The sequence below is a fragment of the Tubulanus polymorphus genome, chromosome 12, assembly GCF_964204645.1.
Source record: "Tubulanus polymorphus chromosome 12, tnTubPoly1.2, whole genome shotgun sequence".
In the NCBI taxonomy this organism is placed as follows: Eukaryota; Metazoa; Nemertea; class Palaeonemertea; order Tubulaniformes; family Tubulanidae; genus Tubulanus; species Tubulanus polymorphus.
Window position 1 is genome coordinate 5,176,193 of NC_134036.1, and position 22,385 is coordinate 5,198,577.

At 39.1% G+C, this 22,385-nt stretch overlaps 1 protein-coding gene across 8 annotated transcripts; it reads left to right on the forward strand.

Moving 5' to 3' along the window:
- The first annotated feature begins 5,179 nt into the window (after window positions 1–5,179).
- On the forward strand, window positions 5,180–21,609 carry LOC141913927 (calexcitin-2-like). Of its 8 annotated transcripts, none has more exons than XM_074805152.1 (8): window positions 5,180–5,530; window positions 7,347–7,465; window positions 11,789–12,038; window positions 15,902–15,954; window positions 16,957–17,094; window positions 17,494–17,635; window positions 18,261–18,373; window positions 20,110–21,609. In XM_074805152.1, the coding sequence occupies exons 3-8, from the start codon at window positions 11,966–11,968 to the stop codon at window positions 20,263–20,265; spliced, it is 675 nt and encodes a 224-aa protein (XP_074661253.1). In that variant the 5' UTR covers window positions 5,180–5,530; window positions 7,347–7,465; window positions 11,789–11,965; the 3' UTR covers window positions 20,266–21,609. The 8 variants fall into 8 exon arrangements, with proteins under 8 accessions (XP_074661253.1, XP_074661252.1, XP_074661257.1 ...); XM_074805154.1 differs by lacking the exon at window positions 5,180–5,530 and adding an exon at window positions 5,551–5,569; XM_074805153.1 differs by lacking the exon at window positions 5,180–5,530 and adding an exon at window positions 7,167–7,203.
- Window positions 21,610–22,385: the final 776 nt, after the last annotated feature.

Here is a 22,385-nt window from a genome sequence, read left to right on the forward strand (position 1 = left end):
CACGTTGAGACGCGCAGGAGCAGCGAGAAAAACCATGTCTACAAATAATCAAACTTCTAACAGCAGCAGCAGCAGCAGTGACCGTAGTTTAACTCTGACGTTAATTCTCATTTCGTGTTTCTTTTTAGCGAAAAAAACGTTCAGCCTAAATGCGATAATTAATAATCTCTTATACACATTGAACGCTGATACAATCGAAGATACCTTAATGGCAACGATCATCAGCAATGTTCAAAGTATAGTCAGAATGATCGTTGCGTCTTGTAATTTCGTCATTTACTGCGCTTCGAGGCGTCGCTTTCGAAATCAACTGAAAGAGATGTTATTTAAGATTCTTTCTTGTAGCCAGATTCATTCGAGAAAGCGCTAGCTTTTTAGCTACAAAAGCTAGGACTACGTATAAAATTAGTCTGCACCTTGGTACAGTTGCAGTTTTTTTTGTAATTATTGATTCGAATCTTGTTTCTACGTCTTCGAATGCGGGGTTTTCACTTCACCAAAATCAGAAAGTTTTAAATACCGTCAAATCTTCCGTATTTGATTCTTAACGACAGTGATAGTGGTTCTGATAACTATCCGATTGATTTTCACGTTGAGACGCGCAGGAGCAGCGAAAAAAACCATGTCTACAAATAATCAAAGTTCTAACAGCAGCAGCAGCAGCAGCAGCAGCAGCAGTGACCGTAGTTTAACTCTGACGTTAATTCTCATTTCATGTTTCTATTTTCTGAAAAAAGCGTTCAGTCTTAACGCTATAATCAATAATCTCATATTAACATTGAACGCTGATATGGGCAAAGATTCCACGGTGGCAAAGTTTGTGAATCAAGCTCAACATATAGTCAAAAAGATCGTAGCGTCTTGTAATTTTGTCATTTATTGCGCTACAAAGCGCCGCTTTCGAATTCAGCCGAAATCCATATTATTTCGGATCCGTAATCGCCTAGGGTAAACGATATTCACAATGTCACTATCTAAATCGACCGACTTGGTCAGAGCTGCGATGGCAAAGAACTTGCGACCGGTCGAGAAGCTGTTAAACGATGCAACGATTTCAATCGGGCCGAACAGAAATCCCGACTTATGAAGCAACAGAAACCAGTAGATTGTTTACCGCTCTATTTTTAACACGGAGAGTCCTCATTACGCTTCGTTTATCTACATTTTCTAACGCTGATTTGTCAGTCGCACTTGAACACCCATTCGGTGGTGGATTATAAAGATAAATTTCTTCACGTCGTGGGGAATCTTTTGGCGATTTTTCGGGAAAAAAAATTCCCAAAAAGTCCCGCCGCCTATCAGTGTTTGGCCATTTCAACGACTGTAAGACAGGTCTAAAGCATGCGAGATGTGCAGTTGGAGCAGCCACCTTCGACAGGTTTTCTCTCAACCTGTGTACAAAGCCTGTCATGCTTTCTGTGAAATAAATTTGAACTTGAACTTGAACTAGTTCGCCCTCTAGCGGACAATTACGTCAGTAGGTCAGCCACGTCTCAGTTGGCCACAACCATATTCATCGTCAAGTGCCACGCCACATGATGGGCAGCTTTTCCTCGAAAAATGAAATCATTTATTTGACGTCAACAACTCGAGAATTAAGAGCGGTATATTCTTATTTATCTCCTCACCGCGTCAGTGCGCTTAACTCTTTGCTGCGACGTGGTCTTCTAACATTCGTTGATACGCTAATACTTGCAAAGCGAAGAATTACCATTTTGGAAGCTTGAAACATTGGCTGTTGCTGTATGCAAACTGGAATTGTGTATTTCGTTAGGGCGTCCCTTACATCTCGTACCACACCTGCCGGCAACGAAACAGGAGGTCTCCATGACCTAACGACGACAGAGACTAAATTACCAAAACGACGATGATCCACATATTTATATTTTCAAGACGTTTATTAGCATCGAACTAGGTTAGCGTAACGCAATAATTAACATCAAACTGAAACATTGTAAAAAACAATTTCACGAATCGAATAATAAGCTATCGTAACGACTATCGTTAATGGCATTCGTTATAGCATTTGTCGAGGGCCTCGCGGCAGGTCTGGCTGCAGGCGACGGCGTTCTGTCCGCCGTGGTGGCCGTTGACGCAGGCGGCTCCGCACTCGTAGCCGGTGTCCCAACACTTCTTCATGCACGTGATGAGCGACGCGTCCGTGGAGGCTCCCAACATCAACATAGCGATAAGTACGACGCAAATGACCTGCGAAATAGCACGAATAAAGTCGAAATGTTTCGATTGAATTACAATTAGTTACTGTAATGATGTCTACATTGCCAGTGAATTCAACGAATCCTTGAAATTATGATTAGTTACTAATGAGGACCTTCTCATTCTCATCAGTTCAGTGATTCAGTAAAATCATAATTCGCCTAATGACAAATTTTCATTTTCTCATTCTCGATGACTTCAGCAATTCAGCTAAATTGATTTGTTTTAAGGAATCAGTAGAATTATGATTAGTTACTAATGACGACCTTCTCATTCTCGATAACTTCAACGATTCAGTAAAATTATGATTAGTTACTAATAACGACCTTCTCATTCTCGATAACTTCAACGATTGAGAAAAAATTGTGATTAGTTACTAATAACGATCTCGTTTTAAATGAATCCAATAATTCAGTAAAATTGTGGTTAATTTCAACGATTCATTAGAATTATGATTAATTACTAATGACGACCTTCTCATTCTCAATAACTTCAACGAAACGTTGATTAATATATTACAAATCAACGAGTTCGAAAATCCAAGCATCGATGCAATAAACTCAATGTTGCGCCGGCAATGTCTGTGCGACAGGTTGCACTGCATCAAATGTACCGACCTCTTTGAAATACTAATACGCGTCCAATGTCCGCTTTGACCCTTGTCTGACTTTATAAACTTAGTATTCGTATAATTTCTGATTAGCATCCGAACGAGTTGCCAACCAAATAGGGTAAACTTCGATAATCGGAGTTAGTCGACTATAGTCGAACTAAGTGAAACAGAATGTCAGTTAGTCGGAACTATAGTCCGGCGATAGTTCGGAAATCAAGTTTATTCGGTTATTAGTTCGGACCACTAGTCGACTAGATACGAAAACCGAATTTGGCATAGGCTGATTGCTGGTCCCAGTCCAAAACTATAGTGACCAGACACATTGAGCGCCGTACAAACAAACAAACAAACAAAAAACGGAGCAATTACCTTCATTTTTGGGTGATTATGAGTGCGAATCTTCGACAGAAGTGGATAAGCTAAATACTCAGAAAAAAAAGAAATGTCATTATTATGAACACATAATCCAAGATAATTGCTAATGCGTAGTCAATCTAACGAACTAAAAAGCCCAACTATTTATACAGCTGGTCTCAAAACGTTACAGAAGTGATGGATCTATAGCCGATCTTACGATTTAGAGCTATCTGGTCATAGCTGCGCAACCTCGGCCTTGACAGTCGGAGTATCTTAACAAACCTGCATCGCGTCGCGCACTTACATGTGATTTGTGTGAATTCGGCTCTGTGTCCTGACTTTACGAGGTCCAGTCGGGTGTTTTTATAGCGCTATCCGGGCCGATAGCGACCCACTTATCGGCGTCCGCTAATAGGCTACGGTAATTAGCGATAACCGTAAAGTGACCGATTGATTGTAGCGAACGGGCTGCATTTGTTTCGTCAATAACAGTTTGCGCGTTTCCCATCACCCCGGGCGAACAGGGTACTTTGGCTTCGGTGGTTGTTGGAGAGACCACGCAGAAACCAGGGGCATTTTGCACAGTCGTGTATCAGGCGGGCTTCGATCGTAAGACCGGTCTTAAGTTCTTAGATTACCGTAGAACTGAGGTGGAATTCGACCGGTCTTAAATGTTAGCCATGACTTCGCAAGTGTGGGTAAAAACTAGTTTAGAGTTGCCACCGTTTCTGTCTGGGTGCACGGGAGGCTTTAAGCCTATATGTACGGCGACTTCCTATTTCCCCGGATTTGAATCTCGGCCCAAGTATAAGGTTCCATCAGTAGGCCGACTGTGATTTTTTCCGGGGTACTCGTGAAACTTTGATGAATGTTGTCTTGTCGAAAAGTTTTGGGTAATATAAGTACTAAACAAATAAGACTCCTAGGTGAAAAAAGACAACGAGGTCTCCGCTGTGATCTGGGATTCCACGTCAGGCAAGTGAGGATCCGCTTGGCGCGCTAGTGTGCAGTGGGACATTAGATTTTAAATTTTGTTGTGGAATCATTTTCCTATTTTGTTTTGTCTGTATGTATATATGTACATAATTCTGTTCACGTTTTGTAAATCTTTACATTTCGTATTCTGCTTTCAATCTTGCCTCCACTTACCATTCTTATGGTTGGAGTGAAATGAATATCTTATCTTATCTAATCTTACACCGACGCCGGACTTCTTCTCTCGGATTCGATCGAAATCTACCATCCATATGATATCTCAAATTCAAAGAATCAGGAATGGAAAGCGTGTCCTTCCGTATGCAGATTTGACTATGGTAACGTTATAATATGTATAGTTTTTAGATTTCATTTTAAAAGATGCATCAGTTGGTAGACGATGAAACGTTGGTTTCCAAATAAAACTAACTGCCACATTCGGATTGTAAAGAATATGTATGCCTATAAATACGTAGAGTACATAACGAATTACCTATAACAACAATTCAACATATTTATTATCTATAATATCCATGAACAATTTCGAGGCACTCCTCGTATTCAATAAATCGTCGTATCAATACAGTACTACTGTTTTGTGCGCCATCTGGTGACAAAGCCGGCGCGCGAGCGCCTGGCTTCTGTAATACGATATAATTTATGGGGGTGATCGAAAAATTAATCGTTACTAATCGAATCGTTTGTTCGAAAACCGTCATCAAACAGCGTCAAACCTAATACGCGACGTAATCGATACTTATACAGAGCGGTTATACGTAATTATGTTCATTTCGACGGTTTAAATTCTAGAAATATCGAGATTCTATTTCCTATATGCGACAATGTAGAGTTCTATTGATAATAATAGTCATAATAATAATCTAGAATTACGCCGTGTCGCGGTGACTATTAAACAGAAGTATATTTATATATGAGGACAACAGCTGCCGCAGCGCTACTGCATTAATACTGCTGAAAATACAGTTGAGTCGTTGAGCTTATAGACGGCTATAGAGACTGAACGAACGACAGGCTATATATGCATGCGCGTTGTGAATATTGAAATTTATGCCGCCATATTAACCGAACGCGACGCTCTCGTCACAACTCATAAAGCTAGCTGCTTCTGTCGTAGCTGCTGCGTCGGTTGAACGAATTCTGCATACACGCGACTTATACGCGGTTTTTCGATTTTGAACATTTGAAAATTATATATAGCCCGCGTTTAACTATTCTATATAATCGCCCGCTGATGAGTCGACCGGGTCCTACGGATTACTGATATAACCAGTTGTACCAGTTGGCGCGCGACGGTCGGAAGGATACGAGGTACATATTTGCATTTTGTTTGATAATCACTAGCTAGCGGTAAGTCGGCGACTGAAAACGCGCGCTATATATATACAGGTATAATAAAACATCTGATTTTGATAACGTTGGGTAATCGATTCCGTTTAATTATCGAATGCATTATCTCGTCGTGGTAAATTGTCTGTTCATTGTTCTGATAGGTAATCATGGTTTCAATTCAATTCTATGAGCCATTTTCAAAAACAGTTTTTGAAAATGGCTCATAGAATTGAGTTGAAACGTTAAGCTACCAGATAGTTTTTCTTTTTATTGTGGGTTTTTATCTACTATTGATATTGGACAACCACTTGTCTATGGAAACCAATCATAGAGATGATTATGCTAAAAACGTACTAACATGTATTGGCTTTTCGACTGAATTCTATGAGCAAATTTTAAAACTTACAGAATTGCGCCGAAGCGTCACTACTCACTTAGTTTTTTTTAGAATCGTTATTAGAACTCCTCTCTTAGTTTTTGAAAAAGGGTTTATACGTTTGGGTCGAAACGTGGCTAGACTGTTTTTTAAGTTTTCTCCATGATTGCGGGTTGTTTCTTTTAATCAATTTACAGACAGTCTATGAAATATGTCTTATATGTTTATGAAAAGCGACATTTTTTGTTCTCATTGCATATTGGGTTTTGACGCATCAATCACGTCTTGTCAATCATGATATGTATTGTAGACGGGATTGGTCTAATAATCGAACTTGATTTTATCAGTTTTATGGTAATCGCATGTTAAATTATTTAGTTTACTTTTTGACTGTTTACTGTTTATTACAATGGGAGTAACTGACTGGAAGATGTTTTGTGTTGCAGTCATTACGATAAGTTACTAATCATTCAGAATTTCTCATCCCCAATAACATCATCGATTTTAGTAATATTATGATTAGTTACCAATGAAGACCTTTTCGTTCTCAACATCTTCAACGATTCAGTAAAATTACGGTTAGTTACTAATGACGACCTTCTCATTCTCAATAACTTCAACAATTCAGTAAAATTGTGATAAGTTACTAATGACGACCTTCTCATTCTCAATAACTTCAACAATTCAGTAAAATTATGATTAGTTACTAATAACGATCTTCTCATTCTCAATAACTTCAACGATTCAGTCAAATTATGATTAGTTACTAATAACGACCTTCTCATTCTCAATAACTTCAACGATTCAGTCAAATTATGATTAGTTACTAATAACGACCTTTTCATTCTCAATATCTTCATCTATTCAGAAAAATCATGATTGGTTACTAATAACGACCTTCTCATGTTCAATAACTTCAACGATTGAGTGAAATTATACATAGTTACTTATGACGACCTTCTCATTCTAAAATGAATTGATCGATTCAGCAAAATTACGATTCGTTGCTAACAATTCAGAAAAATGTGATTAGCCACTAATTACAAAACCTTTCTCATATGGGGTGATTAATTAGACGATCGATTCTGAATTATGCCGATTATAAAGCTTTCGAAAAAAACTGGGCCTTGTCGCGCGCATTGAGAAGTATTGTCGGGCCGCTTGAAAGCGCGAGTTCACTACATGCAGCAATTGAATCGTCACGTGGCGCACCTGCGCGTATTATATAGGCATATGCCACTGCTACAGTCGTCAAAACACTGCGCGACCACTGCTGTTTCATTTCGAACAAAAACACTCTCGTCGACAACGAAACGTGAGAAGTACCGATCAACTGAAATAGAAAATAAAATAACGCGATCGTATTTCATGATTTCGATCGCCTAAGATAACAGTATATTTATGTATACGTCATATCGTAGTTGAAATTGAGATTATTTGATTTTTATTTTTGTTTAGAAATCTATCGGAGCGATACGAATTCGCAAAAAGGCTCGCTCATAACGATCTGGATAAAAACGATCTCAGATTGTTCACACCAAGCAAAAAACCGCCGATGTAGTGCATATATAGATTTCGTGAGTAGATCCTTAGAATAGTATAGGATATTGAATATGTTTCAGTTGTCGACTAAAATACTGGGGTCGGTTGCATAGTCATGGCTTTGACTTAAGACCAGTCTAAGATCAACTTGTTCTATAGCCACTCTAACAATTTTAGACCAGTTTTAAGATTTAAGACCGCTTTTGGACTTAAGTCACGACTCTGCAACTGGCCCCAGTTGCCTAGAGCACAAAAACAAAATCACTTAGATTTAAGAATATCATTCAGATGCTAGGAAAGAATATCCAATTTCTTGAACGGACAGGCTCCGCTCAGCGGCTACCAGTCTATGTTTTTGGGCGAATCAGATGCGTTACATACATAGAGCAAATTTGCCGGCGAAGGACACAGCATTTCCGAGGGCGTAATATGTAGACGGGTGGCCACCGAGCGGCAACCTGTCCACCCAGAAGTCTTGAGCTATGTAATATAGACCAATGAAGGATCCGCGGTTAGGGTTTGTGTTGGCGTGAGCTTAGGCGGTAGGCAATCAAGCCCTGGCAAGCGAAGGTGAACTAGACTGGTCCCAAATCTAAGCAGCAGCTAACCCCTGGGGCTGGTTGCATAGTCATGGCTTATACTTAAGACCAGTCTAGGACCAACTTAGTTCTATAGCCAATCTAACAACTTAAGACCAGTCTAAAGATTTAAGACCACTTTTGGACTCAAGTCACGACTGTGCAACTGGCCTGAACGCTAAATGAAATCATATGAATCGGATGAATATGCGTGAAATCCCGTAGTGACGACGGAATGAAGGGTCGGAATTTTGAAAGGGGATTGACCCCTATATTGGAATAATGCTGAAACGAACGTTTCAATCTCGAATTGTATCAAATTATGTATTTAGTTGAGGGATAACACATTCATTCGAATTGAAAGATAGGTTATGCCGTTAATTAAGCGGCTAATCGTATCACATTTGAAATTTGAATCAGGTTATGAGTAATTAACAAACCTGCGAACAACTAATTAGATCGTGAATAATTGGACGTTTTAGCTCGACACATGCTGAAATCAATTATTCATTAATCAAATAGTAATACTAGAGGGGCGCGCAATTAGAATTTCAAATTATTTCATTCGATTTTTGTATTTTGAATCGAAAATCAAGTAACCGGTATAATCAATATGATCATGGTAGCTAGGCCTAGTCCCTGCGTTTGATATTTCGGATGAACTTACGCAGAACTTGCTAGTCCTAATGCCTATGGTTGTTTTTCAAAAACTTCCACATTTCGATTATAATGGTAGAATAATTCTAGGTAGTGTGAATAATTCTTTCCATTGAGATGTATATCAAATTGCCAGGGACTGTTTGTGGATACAGTTAAGTTAAGCGAAGGTTTGGGAATTCATTTCGTGGCTTCGATCGAGAAAGAGCGCGTTTTCGTCTGATATAAAATTACGCCGAAAAAAAAACAGGGAAATCGACCTCGACCTATTCTTGTCACAGAGGCTTCTAAAACTGTAACTAATTTTTCCAAACCAACAAGGAAGGTACAGGCACGCTTTCAGAAACGCGTGACTGCCGATTCATTTGGAATAGTGTAAAGTTGATTTCGATAATTTACTATCATTAGTCGATGGCGACAACACTGTCGAAATGGGTCCAGCTTGCGTCCGAAACCGAGCGCATCGAAGCGCAATGAGCGCGATTAACGACTGTGAAACCATATAAAACCGCCACATGCATGGTCATCCTATAATCTAACATCCTCGTCAGCAAACCCCGTGATAGTTCGGTTCGATTTTAATTGAAATATTGAAAGCACGATATACTGTTTTATTGATTTGACGATTGATTAACGTTGTTAGGTCCCATTTTAGAATAGAAGGAATTGAAGCGGTGCCAATTTCCGGGTAACTACTAGCGCGCCTGGTGGGTCCTCGCTTGCCACAAGCGGAATCCTCGCTTCCAACAGGGGCGTTGTCAGGTCCTCGCATCATAAACAAATTTCGTACTCATTTTTCCGCCTTAGCGGATTTTACTAGTTTGCGAGTTCACGAGTAAGCCCAACGCACGCGACGCGTGGAAACATGAAAACATGTTTCCTTGCGTTTCCTTGTGCGCTTACGAGGAACGAGAAACATGGCTTCGGAAACAATGTTTCTGGGATCCTGAGTTTCTATGTTTCCGTGTTTCCTGCATTGTGTGCTTTGGGCTTAATAAGACGTTATTAGGGCCATACACATGTTCAGCCGTTAGCGGCACGAATTTTCGTTTATAATTAAATCGGGTTTTTAACGATCATTTATGGCGGACTCGGCGCGATCGTATATATTATTATACCCCGATGAGCGATCCGGGCAGAATCTAATTAGGAAAAACTACGAACAGCGCGATTAAAATGTGGCCGGTATTCATTTTAAGCGCCGGCGTTTATGCGACGGATAATGATACGATAATATACTGGCAGATAGGCCGAGCGCCGCCGCTTCGCTGTGATAATGAACTATATGTAGGGATAATTAACTATTGCGAATCAAGCGCTCGAATTCTATTCGAATCTTATTGCAATTCTTTTGGAAAAACCTTCTATTATCGTGATAATGAACACGATGAAATATTCACAGTAGTCTCGACGATACCGACCTACGCTAGCGAGTTCCCTGATTCTCTACTCGGTGAAATATAAACAACAGTCCCGACGCTACCGAGTTCCCTGATTCTCAACTCGGTTGAATATCTGCAGCAGTCCCAACGCTACCGAGTTTCTCTATTGTCAACTAATTGCAATATCTACAGCAGTCCCGGGACTACGAAATTCCCCGATTCCTAACTCTGTGGAATATTTCCTGCACTCCCGACGCTACCGAGTACCAGTCCCGAAGCAGCCGAGTTCCCTGATTTTCAACTCGGTGAAATATTAACAACAGTCCCGACGCTAAAAATATTAGCCACACTAAACTATTACAAGTAGAAAACGACCAAAAAAATATAAAAATGGACAAAATGATCTTGTAATATAGCTATTTCCAGAATCTCATTGTATTAAATTAGGCAGCCAGAAAAATTCATCCCAATCAGTCGCTTGCCGGTTCAGACTGAATGGAAGATTGTTTGGATGAACCGGAACCGAATTTCCAATTATGTACTTCGATTTTAAAATATTCTGTTTACTCGACCGCCGATCACACATCTATATCTGTACTTCGATTTCCGATTTCAAAATCAAACCCCCTGTTTCGCTCCCGGCAGGTGTGGTGGGTCTGTAAGGGACACTCAATCGAAAAATCAAACAAAATTTACCAGCCAAATAAATAAATAATGGGGACAATCCCTATTTTAAGATCGAAAAATAGTAGCCGCACTTTACCGCGCATCCATTTAAACACTTAACATCTATCTATATTTGCCCGTTGGTGGAAACCACTACGAGCGCAGAATACGACTCGAAAAATAAACAACGTTCGCAACTGATCAAACCAAACATTTCAAAAACGAATATATAGGCCTGTATACGCGTGCAATGTGAAGGAGAAACATCTCCAGTACATTGATGACTACTAGGAAAAAATCAATGACCTCTTCATATTTTTCCGATGCCGACAGCTGCTGCGTCGTTTTTATTTTTGTACAGTCACGGGAATTGAAGTAAAATGTACAAGTAGTATCGAATATAGTATCGATTTAAGTCGACAGATGGCGTTTTGCCACCCCACGCCGTTTCGTCCGCGGACTGTTATGGCGATAGGTTTGACTCGGGATAGTGCGATTGTGTGGCAGTTCGGGGATACGTCTAGAGGCAGGCGATGGTCTAGCGGAGTCGACAGTCCACATATTTCATCTCTTGCTAAATATTAACGAGGCTAGCGGAGACTCCTGGGAGATCCACGCGTCGCGTCTCCAGTTCGTTTTTGACCTCACAACGCTACTCCGGCGATTCAACTTGTGGCAAGTGAGGATCCACCAGGTGTCGCTAGTGTGCAGTAGCGAGTCACGATTATCATTTCATATAATCATCTTTATTTTTACTTTACAATTTCAGTTACATATAACGATTTAACAGTATTTTCTTTAAAAATTATACCTCGATTTTGACCAGGGCCGAAAAAATTGCATTTGATTGATGGGGCAGTTAACTGAAGTCGAAAACCAATTTCACGATTCTACCTTAAAAAAGAAAACTCAGTTTATCCCTCGTATAGAAATACTTGTCAGTCTCAAGTGAAGGATTCTACATAAGATTGCTATTGCATATGACAAATGATTTTTGTTTTTCAAAAAGGGCGCTTTACCAAAATTCGAATCATATACGAACGGTCGTTACCAGGTATTTCCTTTTGTCTTACAGGCGAAAACAACCGCGCGCATATAGTCCTGGAAATATCGTTTCGCAAACGTCGACCAGTATCAAAAAAGAAGAATACAAGCGTTAGACGAAGTAAGGGCTGAAAAAAAGAACACCTAAAAGAAAAGAAAGACACGGTGAAATTCATCAAAATATCCATCACGTCCTTCGATCCTAACCATGGGCAACAGCGAGTCGACGTTGAGCTGTTTTCGGCGCGAAAAGTTGATTCACGAATTCAAAATATTTTACGGTAAGTTTCTGATTATACCGAGTGAAAAAAAAAAACACTGAGGTCAATTTCGGAAATGGGTGGATTGCATGAATTCAACTCCAGGACTGGTAAAAGTAGATCTCCAGGCTGACTACACAGCACGTATTCTTCCGCGAGTAGGGAGAATCGTTGATGAGCGAGGTAGAATGTAAAATAGGTCGGCAATTCCCAAATCGTCGGAATTGTCGACAAGTAGTATAGGTCGACAGTTTGAAACCGGAAGACTCACTTCATTTAAAAGAAAACCCTCCACGATGGAACTATGTTGACCCATTATGGCCACCACACGTAGACGTAGTAATGATGATAATGATGTTATTATAAATATTGTGGTAAATACAATCAGGCCTATACGCGCGGTCGGCCGATATATCTTACTCATTACGATATAAATAGTATGCATACATATTATGTAGGCCTAAACGAAACTGAATCGTCCATTTTACAGACACTCAGCGCGGCTATAGGCATTGCATCTCGCCTGCAAGATCGGGCTCATTTTCAGGCCCGCGTGCACGGTATTGTCTCGTTTAAATACACGCGTTTGGGACAGCGTACGACGCTTTCAAAACTCAACACCTTCGATTGACGCTTAGTCCAGTCGTATTCGACCCTTCGATGTTTGTTCGTTCGCGAACTATAAGGATAAGGATACAAATACCCGGCGATTGTTAAGTCGGACTACAGTTCGTGTATTTGGTAACTGTTATATTTCAAAATCAGAAAATCCGTTCATTAACGGTAGCCCTACGTATTTGTATCTTAGTGTATGCTCGCGCGTCGCGATTTGCGTACGAACGAAGCGAAATTTAAAAATTCGAAAATTAACGGTTATCTTAACGGGTGTGAGCTCGACGAATCGATCTCATACGAATCAATCGGGAAAAAAAACGAATACCAACATTTGAAGAAATAAAGAAAAAAAAACAGGATAAATAAGGCGACATTAATTATAGTTTCTGTTATCGCGGACGGTGTCATCGAGATATCGAGCATGGGCAATAGCAAATCGACGTTGGGTGTTTTTCGGCGCGATAAGTTGATCCACGAATTCAGAACATTTTACGGTAAGTTTTTGAGATCCCTATAATGGAAGCGAATGATAGGAACTCCGAAACGGATAACAGCTCGCCGCCTAAATGTCTTACAGTCGCGTGGATATGGATTGCACGCCGACTATTGCGCAACCATGACTCGACCGCACGATAGAATGATTTTGAGTGAATTGATTCATTTTAGTTATATTTCTTAATTTATGCACAAAGTAATATTGCACCGAATAATTATGAATACATTCAAATATGATCGTAAGGATGCTTGACGGAGATGCTCTGTCACGCACGTTACCAATTGTACCCCTAGTGGCCAGCGTAAAACCTTTCCTCTACGTGGATTCGAATCCTTAATGGCACATTCCTAACAGGGATTCCAATCCGATGGCATCGCGAGACTCAGCCACGTTCCTCCCTCGCAGGGACTTTGACCAGTCGGTATATCATAGCACGGTGGCGCAGTTTTTAAATCCTTACCCCAGTAGATCCATCTTCTAATAGCAGGGATCTGAAAACAAAGGATACTTTTAAACCGCTATAGCGTTCAAACAACCTGATGGTACATGTGCAATTCGGACCGTTCATTATTCGTCTTTCCAAACGTACTATCTATTTCTAAACCCGATAAACCATTATTCGGGATATATGTCGAATCATCAAATTACTTTGCGATTAAGCACGTACACGACGTATCGACGCACTTTTGCGAAACTACATTAACCGCATTAGAACGACTCGTATCTCGAAATTAAACCGGTTAATCGCGCAGGGTCTAGACGCATTTAAACGCGAATCGTTATAACGGAATCTCTAGAAAAAGCGACATCTCGCAAACAAAGCGCAATTTCCTTTAAAAGCTCAAGGAAACATTCGCGCTTTTCTCTTGCGGTATCGTTGGATTTCGTATCTTATATAATTCAACGTATATAGCTTACGAGTACTCTTCTCCGAGATAGTACGAGCGTATTTTTATACGTCCGTTTTGACAACATGTCATCGTCGTAATACGCGCGCCGGTACAAAAACAAACCGCGCATATATCCGCGGCACAGGTTCGGCTCTCGAACAGGTGGCTAAAATCGCACGCAGGTTTCGACGCGCGCGGCCAACGAATCAAACCGTTGTTTATACGATAGCAAAATTGAAATCTTTCATATAAGCAGCGTTATGCGATAGTATATCGCGATAAAGGATTGTTAATTTTCACATATAGGCTTTGTTATCCGCGCCGAGTTGCCGCCTAAATACACGATCGGGCCTATTTCGGACCTGTCGGTTGTTTTGTTTACATCGCGTGCTGTCGGGACAGGGCTCGACGCGGCCTGGACTCGATATTTTGACTGAATGACTGACTGACCGACCGACACATTGTCAGATCACTAGCACCGAGTGTATTAGCTTGTTTACTATACAAACGCTATAGCTTGTAAGAAATATATTTGGCCGTCCTGGTTACACTTGGATTAACCCGGCTATCAAGGGATAAAAGTACTTTACGGTAAAGTCGGACTATATTGAGATTGTGGATGTTTTAGTAACCGTTTACAGGTGAAAATTCCAATTCGGATTCGCGTGGATTTGTGCGTGTGTTAGAAATTTCGATATTCGAAAATTCAAAATATAACCGTTATTCAACGTGCGCGTGATTGGATTTTTGAAAAAATATAGTCGACGCGCTATAGTGAAGTTTCGAGAGAAGAGAGGATATCCGAAATTAGAATAGTAATCGATATCCTCGATAGCGATGGGCGCTAAGTTAGCCAAGGCGTTCGAATCCGGCTCGGGACCGCAGCCGCTGAGCGCTTTCAGAAAACATAAACTAACGCACGATTACCATACGTTTTTCGGTAAGTATTCCTATTGACCTCAGTTGAAAGCTGGTTGATTCGCGGTAGATATGGGTATGCGAGGGGACGGTTTTAAAGGTTTGGGTCGTTGATGAAATCGTCGTCTTATTTTTTTCGGGTTAGGGCAGGTAGGAGCAATCCCAGACTGAAACGCTTATCACTGTATTACTGTTCGTTTATGCTAAACAGGATATGAACTACAAACACCAGAAATCAGACATTTTATCAGCGCGCTTTCGCAAAATGGTCTCGCAAACATCACAAAATGGTCTCTTGAAGGGTGTTTTCAGCATTCTTAATCGAAGAGATCAACTACTAACACTGGACATTAGATATTTTATCGGCGCACTTTACTACCTGCAGACATTTGGCTTGCTTTAGGCACGCTTTCAAAAAACTTATCGTCCACACATAACATGTCGTTCAGCATTTTTGAATGAAAATTGATTACTAATTTCAGACATTAGACATTTTTATCAGTGCATTTTCAAAAACTGATCGTCCATGTCTTCATTTCATTTTCATTGTCCCACAAAAACATGTTTTGCACAGAATATTCATTCATTCAATTCTAACAGTAGATGGCGTCGTGCCTTCACGCGTGTTTTGCATTTTTGCATTTAAATTTGTACTTACAAACACCGGACATCAGACATTTTATCGGCAAACTTTCAAAAACTGGTCGTCCACGCTACACGTGCTTTCAGTGTGTCAACCGACACACTTTTGATTGAAATTCAAATTGAGACACCATAAATTAGACATTTATCAGTCTTTATACATCCAAGCGATCATGAACCATTGATTAATCTCCGAATGGTTTTGCGCTGCGGATTGACGCATGTATCACACACAGAAATAGAGACAAATACCGTGAAATGGTAACGATTTATTTCGGAGAGCTTCCGAATTTATAAATCATCTCAACTTGTTTATTTTCTAGATCTGAATAAAGATGGCGTTCTTGAATGGAAAGACTTCGAAACAGCTAGAACGGTATTATAACTAAAACTGTATCTTTACTGAGGTCGCCTCATTCTCGACTACTGCAACTTACTTTATGATTAGTAACTAACGACGACCTTCTCATTCTAAATAATTTCAACGATTCACTAGAATTATGATTAGTTACTAATGACGACCTTCTCATTCTAAATAATTTCAACGATTCAGTATAATTATGATTAGTTACTAATGACGACCTTTTCATTCTCAATAACTTCAACGATTCGCTAAAATTATGATTAGTTACAAATGACGAAATTCTTATTCTCAATAATTTCAACTATTCAGTAAAATTATGATTATTTACTGATGACGACCTTCTCATTCTAAATAATTTCAACTATTCAGTAAAATTATGATTAGTTACTAATGACGACCTTCTCTTTCTCAATAATTTCAACTATTCAGTAAAATTATGATTAGTTACTAATGACGACCTTGTCATTCTCAATAATTTCAACGATTCACTAGAATTATGATTAGTTACTAATGACGACCTTCTCATTCTAAATAATTTCAACGATTCAGTATAATTATGATTAGTTACTAATGACGACCTTTTCATTCTCAATAACTTCAACGATTCGCTAAAATTATGATTAGTTACAAATGACGAAATTCTTATTCTCAATAATTTCAACTATTCAGTAAAATTATGATTATTTACTGATGACGACCTTCTCATTCTAAATATTTTCAACTATTCAGTAAAATTATGATTAGTTACTAATGACGACCTTCTCTTTCTCAATAATTTCAACTATTCAGTAAAATTATGATTAGTTACTAATGACGACCTTCTCATTCTCAATAATTTCAACGATTCACTAAAATTATGATTAGTTACTAATGACGACCTTCTCATTCTCGATAACTTCAACGATTTAGTAAGATTAAGATTAGTAACTAATGACGACCTTCTCATTCTCAATAATTTCAACGATTCACTATTTTATGATTTGTTACTAATGATGAGTTTTATTTTCTGTGCAGCATATTTGTCAATTGAGTAAATGGAAAGCGTGCGATGAACGTTACGATCGTACTCAAAAACTGTTCATAAAAATCTGGGAGGCCCTGTCGACAATCGCCGACAAGAACTTCGACGGAAAAATATCCGAGGAGGAATGGGTAAGCGCTGGCCATAATATAAGATCAGATTGAAATTTGAAATACAGTTAACTCTGTCTGTTACTGCGGTTAAATTGAGACATTCTACCCCGAGTTGGCGTCAAAAACTGAGCAAGAGTTTGCGAAATACAGTAGACTCAGTCTCTTACTGCGGTTAAGTTGAGACTGGTAAAATATTATACCGCAAGTTGGTGTCAAATACTGAGTTTGTGAAATACAGTAGATCTTACTGCCGGTGAAGTTGGGACAGATTCTAACCCGAGTTGGCGTCAAATACGGATCATGAGTTTGACGAATATAAGGCCTTACAGTCGACTCCTTCTTTTACCTGGCGGAGTTTGAAGTGAAACGATGGCGGGGTCGGTGCCAATAAACAGTTAACATTTGCTTGTTTTGCAGGTTGAAATGTGGGAGACGTACAACAGGAAAATGTACGAAGAACAAGAGAAGGCGAAAGCCGAAAAGCGGCAACCTGAAAACGTGCTACCAAAATGGCTCGACATGTACGTGGAGTACAAGTTCAGCCTGTACGATCGAACGGGTAAGAAGTGTTCGTCGTTTTGAGGTCGCTTCTAATCAGTCGGTGGCTACAGCGGCAAACGACGATTCCGTCCGTGGCATGCGAGGATCCGCCAGGCGCGCTAGCGGTTGTACTCGCCAATTCATACAGCCTCTGACGTAAATCGATAATCCTATGTAGACTCTCACCATACAATGAGTGGAAAATTTCTATGATATATTTATTTGATTTGATCGAAGATATGCGTACTCTTGAGTCTATTAAGTCTAAGAATTAAATGGTGGCTGATTCGGGCCATGTTTAAAAAATAGAAATATGAAACGCGGTCTTCACTGATTCGGGTCACATGAAGTCTATCTTCAGGAATGCTGAAGTATGAATACTGAGTATATTCCTGAAGCTGACTTTTAGTTTATAGTCGAAACGTTGAGTAAACTACCAGTTCAAGTGAACATTTTCGGATTCTATTTTCTCGTCTTCATTGTGGGATTCTCGTTAAACTGCCCTAAAGGTTTTTGGCCAGTCAGCGGGACTCGCAGAACCCGCTTATCACGCCTCATCCCGCTGGCGGTGCCGCTTTCATGTCGCGGATACGTACCTATTTTCCGTCTTCTGATTTCTTGTTATTTCTTTCTTTCTTTCGAAGGCGACGGCAAAATCGACATCGAGGAATTCGAATACGTGCTCGGCGATTTCGGAGTGAAGAAACAAGAAGCGCGCACGGCGTTCACCATGTTTTCACAGGCAGGTTTACACGACGTATGTATCTCTGGTGTTAGTTTCTCTCTATATCCATTCGTATATCGATCGATCTCATCCAGAAACAAAATGGCCGCCTCCATAAATTTGCAAAAATCAATACTCGATCACCGTTGAAAGTCGAATCCGCGTTCGAATCTGAAACTATTGGACGGTTTTCGACCGACTGGTCAACGGTACCCGTAAAGGAGCCATTTATTTCTGGCGGAGACTTGACGCGAGTGTTTACCCGCAGCTCACGGCCACCGCTTCAAAGATTCGATGCGAAAGATATTATTAATTCGTTTGATTTTTTATAAATGTACGTTTATAGTTCAATTTCAAATGAAAATGTCTCCGCCGAACACGTGTGAAGTGTGGACGATCAGTTTTTGATAGTGCGCTGGTAAAACGTCTGATGTCAGGTGTTTATAGTTTTTATTTTCAACTGAAAATGTCTCGGACGAAGTACGGAACATTCAAGTCCGGACGATCACTTTTTGAAAGTATGCTGGAAAGAATGTTTACTGTTATTTTCAATATACTGTCAGACTGAGTGTGGCGAACGAGTTTTTTTCATACTTTTTCATCTTTTATGCAATACACGATATAGCATGCTTGACTGCACTGCACGGAAACGTCCGGGGACATACATGTAATATACAGTAATTTCATTAGAAATAACGATCCCAAATCGAAAATGAACACTGATTAAAAAAAAGGGAAAAATGCAAATCGACGATTCCACTTATGGCAAGCGAGGATCCGTCAGGTTCGCTAGTAGTTACCTCGCTCAATTTCTACTACATTCCACTGAAATCGGGCTAAACTTCTCACTTAAATGAGTCGATCAATAACGAGATCTATACCAATCACTAAGTTAATCAAATTAATTTGAAAAAAAAATGAATTTAAAGTTTATTCGGTGGGCCCTGTGTGATGAATTATCAAATAAGATATTTCACGAAAATCAAGATCAAATAATTTTAGCTTCGGTTTTAGCCTAGCACATACAGCATGATTATCTACATGTTCATATTACTTTTTAATAGCTTTTTTTCTAGCTTCAAATATCTATCTATACTTTCACCATTCTATAATTAATGCATCTTTTTCGGTGATCCGCGTTTATTATCATTTTCTAAGTACGAATTTATTTATTCATCATTTTTCATTTAAAAAAAAAATCGAAAATTCTAAGATTCGACATAGATTCTAGCGTCTTCTTTTATGATCTCGTTTCTTGAAATGTAATCGTTTGAGAATGATTAATTCGCAATTGATAATTGGCGATGTAATGTGCCTCGAAAATACTGCCATCATTGATTTTTCTTGAACGAACGTCAATTTCAAATGCGCACCAGGTTGAGGTAGGACGATCAATATAACAATTAGTTTTAAAAGAGTCCGTTCGCTCACGCTCGGAGAAAGAGTGATACGATTAGAACGCACTTTATACAAATTTAAAACATTTAAAACAAAATCTATTAATCAAGAATTAAAATCATAATCCATATCTATTTGATAATGATAATGATAATATATTTTCTTGATATAGCCGCATTTTCTACATAGTAATCTATGAACTTTACATAAAAAAAGAAAATTAAAAAATCGAAAATATATTTCTCAGTAAAATGCAAATCATCGAGATTACTAAAGATATTCATCCAGATTAAAGTATTTATTAAGATTAAAATACACGATGCGTTTCGGACAAAGTTATAATTTGCATATGATTCTTTTTCAATTTTCAGAATAACGAACGCGTCATCGACTTCCCCACGTTCCGCAAACTGTGCGAAGAGTACTATACGTCGGACGATCCGAACGCCTTGGGTAACTTCATAACGGGGAAGCTGGACTTCAAAGTGGACGAAGACGGTGACGACGAAAAGGGAAAGAAAAAATAGAAACGATTTTTTTTTATCGTTCAGCGATATCTTCGCCGAGTTATTGTATACTAGAAAAAAAAGAATGTAAATCTCTTAGGTCACTGTTATTGTAAACAAGGATTTATTCGGTGGCTGGAACCGGCAACAAGTCGGGTATAGATTTCTTATGAAAATTTCTAAATTTTTCTAAAAGTTTTTTTTTGTGTCTAAGAATGGGATTCGATTCCCTAATTGCGCCTGTGTTGATTTTCGAAAAGCCGGTTCGTAAAACGCAGGGCAAATTACTCTGTGCATAACCAGGGTAGTTTTGAATACACGCATGAATAGCGTTTCTGTCCCCTTCCCATCGAAAAGGGTCAGGCGCTTGTACCGTTTGTTTTCAGGGGATTAGAGCCTGAAATAGAGCATGGAAGGGCAGACACTTCCTTAACCATTCAAAATAGTAGTGGTTAGATGCCCCTGATTGTCAAGAATAGTCTCTGAAATACGGTAAATAACTGCCCGCTGATTGCCGGGTACAATTCCTGAAAATGGTCTACTGTCTCTGATTGTCAGGAACAGTCTCTGAAAATGGTAATTGTTTTGTGATTGTCAGGAACAGTCTCTGAAATGATTTACTGTCTCCTGATTGTCAGGAACAGTCTCTGAAAATGGTTTGCAGTCCCCTGATTGTCAGGGACAGTCTCCGAAAATGGTCTAGTGACTTATGATTGTCAGGAGTCATTTGTTTATCTTGTTCTAGTCACGCATCGTACTATATCTACCGGTGTTGATGATGAAGCCAAAAAATAAACGCGCCATTATACTAACCATCGAAGTACCGGTAATAGTTTTTCGTCAAATTGTCCTATTTTCTTCTGTCCATAAGTTAACGGTTTCTTAGAACCCCATCGAATTTCGAAACGAAACTAAACGTAACATCCGTCGAGCTTCCACCCGTAAAATCAAAATTTCTACGTCCCCCAGCGTAAATCGAATAACGATAATCTATTAGAGAAAATAGTTCATAAATAGTCGATCAACTTTTGTATACAAAAATGTTAAATCGTTCTTGATAAATCGATTACAATTCACAAATCACTTAGTAATTCAGAAAATCTTCGCGAATACGATAATTAATTGATTTATGAATATTACATGTTCCATAAGCCCTAAATTTTTATCGTAATCTTATAAATCATTATTATCATAATTTTAATGTTGTACGTTACGTTTTCATAACCATTCCGAATATGAATTATTTCGTCTTCATCTATACGTGTATAAGTAAATCGTTGTTGTAAACGTGTCATTCGAAAAAGAATCGATACTAAGCGTGGTATGTGTACATGTATTTAATGAGTGTAAAATCATAACGATATCGTGTACAAATATATGAATAAGTATACATACAAATCTAGTTTTTTTTGGTGTTCTCCCGATGCGCTATTATTACGAACAGAAAATATACAAATATACCCAGCTTTACTCGGACAAACTGAGGCCGGCGCAGTCCGAATTAAGGATATGAACATTCTGATTCGGAGTCGGAAACTCGCCTTTCTTGTACGTAATTTTTTCCTGGCTTGAAATCGACGATACAAGTCATCAGTCGCGTTATTCTATCGCGTTTTTCTTTAAATCGTTATCTCGTAGCCGTTGATTTAATTTTCGAGTCTTAGTTTTCGGAAAAGTGTCGGAACTCCGACTTATTCAAAATCGGACTTTTTCTAAGTAGTGGGTTTTTTTTCTCACTGCCCACAGATCCGACTTACGCAAAGTTTGCATATTATATTCGTATAGGCCTTCTAGCGATTCAGAGTACGAATCAGGATATCAGACGTATATTTCGTACCATCTTATTACATTCCGAAATGGGCTGGGGTGTCATTGATTGGTCGAGATAAGGGTATATAAATGTATCTGTGCTTGGAGATGCCGTGCGCGTGTGAAAAGATTTGGTAATCTTTTCCATTGTAAGATACAGCGAAATTCGCAGAAGTTGATGTAATATCCAAACGATGACTAACACTTAGTCAGACATTGAATCAGAAATAGCGTCTAAAAATAGAGAAACGACTAAACTAATGCGACGAATTAATTTGAATAAATGTATTCTTCATAATTAAAAGAAAATAAACAACTATCATTAGAACTGT

Coding starts and splice junctions, on each gene's coding strand:
- LOC141913927 (XM_074805149.1), top strand. CDS start 14,856: ATGGGCGCTAAGTTAGCCAAGGCGTTCGAATCCGGCTCGGGACCGCAG. Junction 17,636..18,260: donor CAGCCTGTACGATCGAACGG/GTAAGAAGTGTT, acceptor TTTCTTTCGAAG/GCGACGGCAAAATCGACATC. Junction 18,374..20,109: donor CACAGGCAGGTTTACACGAC/GTATGTATCTCT, acceptor TTCAATTTTCAG/AATAACGAACGCGTCATCGA.